The sequence below is a fragment of the Morone saxatilis genome, unplaced genomic scaffold (genome assembly GCF_004916995.1).
Source record: "Morone saxatilis isolate NCDOM2014 unplaced genomic scaffold, NCSU_SB_2.0 Contig24, whole genome shotgun sequence".
Classification (NCBI taxonomy): domain Eukaryota; kingdom Metazoa; phylum Chordata; class Actinopteri; family Moronidae; genus Morone; species Morone saxatilis.
Genome location: NW_023339807.1, coordinates 343,153 through 346,566, shown reverse-complemented (window position 1 = coordinate 346,566; position 3,414 = coordinate 343,153). Strand labels below are relative to the sequence as shown.

Genomic DNA, 3,414 nt, shown 5'->3' with positions numbered 1-3,414 from the left:
GAAAGGGAAGCAACTCATGCAAAACCCAGCATTAATAATGCTGTTTGAGAATTCTTCTCCAATCACACACACACACATTATCAGACAAGTTTGTCACGCTGCCTCACTGCATGCATTCTCTTATATGTCCCCTTGTTTTCCCTCGTTCTTTCATTACACGAGCAGTGTGGTAAAGAAACTAAACAATGAAAACACAAGGCAGACTGAGACAAGGGAGAGTTTCAGTTTTAAGACAAACTCGACACAGCAGCATAGAAACCCCAACTAGTGTTTCGGTGCTACACCCCTCCCTGGCCACAACCCTTAATAATCTAAGTGCTGTAATGACCTGACTGATTCACTAAAAACACTGGTATTAGGATGTGGACTAACTTGTGAACCAAAAAGGGCTGACTCCTTAAAGACACAGCAACACCTACTTTATTTTTCTTGACACCTGTCTAGCTCACCTTGTGCTTTTTTAAACATGATGGTAGGTTCCAGTTTAGATAATTCTGAAACAGTGAAATAACAAAATAACAATATAAAAATAGAATAAGAAATTGGGGTGAAGAATTAAAACATGATGCTGACCTCTGACTCTGAAATGATTTATCACAGATGAGATGTGGAGGAATGTTTCACACAGCCGGATGACAGGATGAACCCCCACTTCCTCTTGATTTGTCTTGTGGAAATACTTGAAGACATCCCGGCAGTCAGCAATATTCCAGCTAAATGAGTTTGCGCTCATCTCTGGCAGGAGCAATCTTTAAAGCAGCTACTTTGGCATTTAGAAAATCCATTAACCATGATTGAAGCTATCCAGCTGAAAACACGCAGTCAGTCTTTTCTCTCTCAAGTGCCACTGCTATCTTAGAAACAATTTCTTCAAAAGAGAAACAAACTTCATAGGCTGAAAGCAGGATTTAAAGCATTTTAAAAGCATCTGACTTGCCCTACATTCACATCTGTTTTAGCATCGCTTCACCTCCTCCATAAGGACAACACTTTCTTGGGAGATGTTTCTGTGGCGGATTATCTCTAGATGGCTCTTTTCTGACCCCAAATTGTCAGAGAGCCTTCAGCAACAACTTATGGTTTTCAGTTTTTATTGATTTACACAGAAAATTTTTTAATTTTAGACTATTTTTTTAACTAGTGGAGTGGTGTAAAGTACTTGTTGCTTGGATAGGATGCATCCAGGATACCAGAGGGTTGTCTGCTGCCATCAAAAATGGTAAATGGACTGAACTTATATAGCGCCTTTTTAGTCTTTCGACCACTCAGTGCGCTGTACACTACATGCCACATTCACACATTCATACACTGATGGTGATGGCTGCCATGCAAGGTGCCAACTGCTTATCAGAACGGAATCTAATCATTCACACACACTCATACATATAAAGCTGCTTTTTCACCACACGCTACGGCTAGACTCTACTCGTTCTTTCTTGGTTTTCCATTATGGATAGTACCTGGTACTTTCTTTGGATGCTGAGCTGATCCAAAAGTTGACGTGAAAACACTGCGGACCACTGAGTGGTCTTGCCGCATGGGACATCATGCACAAAACTAGGTCTGGGAATTGAGAACTGATTCCAAATTATCCGATCCATCAGAATTGTATGCCTCTAAGCTTATGAATTGCTTTCATCTATGCTGTTTTTCTGACAGTTGTGCTTTGCAAAACAATGTCAAACTTGTGTCTAAAACTCGCACCAAGAAGGAGTCACGGCGAGATAAAGAAACAGTCTTCATTTCACAAAGAAACTCAAACTGTGTTTCTACACTGTGTTCAGACTCAGATAATAAAACAGTTGCATTGACAATGAAAACCTGTGTAGGCCCGCATTTTCCACACAAACAAATGATTTATTGTATTGATATCAGTACGATCTTATACATTCCCATCCCTACACTAACCCCACATTCTGAAATAGTCAAGCTACAATCAGTAGAAAGAAAAGAAAGAAAGTAGATGTACCAAAGGCAAGAAGAGCCATACCATAACTTCAAGCGTTAAGGAGGAGTGACCCCATGTGTCCAAAACCGCCCCTGTGGGCACGTACCATTGAACACTTGTTTAAGTGTTGATTGTAACAGTATGTCCAATCTGCATAGAGGGAAACATTCCACATAGCTTCTGTTCTTAATGGATTAACTAAAAAGTATTTGAAGCTGCAGCCATGTACCTGACCACTAACCTCATCTTGATGCCATCAGGCCATACACACCCATGCGAGGGTCTCTATCTACCGTCTGGTTTGACCGTTACAAGATCTCACGAGACTGCCAGGAGCACCTGGAGTCCATAGACACCATGTGTACCACCTTAGGGTCTGTCATTCAGGACGAGGTCAACGCTGGGATCCCCAAACACAGGATAGTCATCGGTATGGATCTTGTTTTGACTTCATATTTGCTATGTGTTAAAATCTGAATGTTTACTATAGACTTTGTACCATTGTGTTTATATAAAGGTCCAAATCAAAACCTGCGCTCTCTGATCTGCATTAGTTCTGCATTAGTCCAGTACTACCTGTAAACCCCCCCTCCATCCTTCTCCTCCCCTCCACACACACACACAGTCACACACCTCAGTCCATTTTATCCCGGCTGTTCCTCACTCCCTCTGTCGCGATATAAAGTGAAGAATGCATCTCATCAGGTTACCGCCTCCTTTCATATGCTGCCAGCAGAGAATAAAAAAGACTTTTCACAGGGGATTCTCGGGTCCTGAAAAGCTTTTTCCCCTTCAAATATTCTGCTTATCAAGTTCACATATAAATAACCATGAAATGAAACCACTCGGATCGAGTACTATCAACATTATGGCTGAGGCAGGGTAAGAGTTCCCACAGGAAACATATGATTGGACATTGAGTGTTTTAATGTCAGCGAGGGACAGCGGCACATGAAAGGGGAAACAACTGAGAGCAGAGGGAAAAGGGTTAACCTGTAATGTATAACTATATATACGTGGGGGGGGGGTTGTGTGAAAGACTTGACTCCAGAGAGCGTGAGTGAAAAAACACATGCTCCTGGGAAACAGCTGAAATATTATCTTTCTAAATCATAACATTTTGTCATTAACTATAAATACTTAGTGGACTGCGCTGGAGAAACGCAGTGCCGTGGACCCAGAGACCAGAGACCACTTCCCTCCCCCCTTCACACACTGACAAGCGCCAGAAGTTTCCATGGAAAAGGGTTTTGAGGAGGCCGGCCACAGGCTGCTGTGTTTGTGTGTGGAGGAGGGGTGGGGGTGTTGGGGGGCTCTTATACACACTGCTCAGGTCAATATCACAAAAGTACTGTACTTTTGTGTTTCATTATTGGTAAATGGTAAATGGACCTGTACTTGTATAGCGCCTTTCTAGTCTTCCAACCACTCAAAGCGCTTTTACACTACATGCCACATTCACCCTT

The 3,414-nt window shown here is 42.2% G+C and overlaps 1 protein-coding gene across 1 annotated transcript in view; it reads left to right on the top strand.

The window, feature by feature from the left end:
• Nucleotides 1-2,208: 2,208 nt before the first annotated feature.
• The window catches only part of lyplal1 (lysophospholipase like 1), a gene marked incomplete at its 5' end in the record, with an annotated part of 2,681 nt that continues 1,475 nt past the window's right edge, over nucleotides 2,209-3,414 (top strand). The window contains 1 exon segment of the mRNA XM_035673262.1: nucleotides 2,209-2,378. Within this exon segment, the coding sequence (XP_035529155.1) occupies nucleotides 2,209-2,378 (170 nt within the window).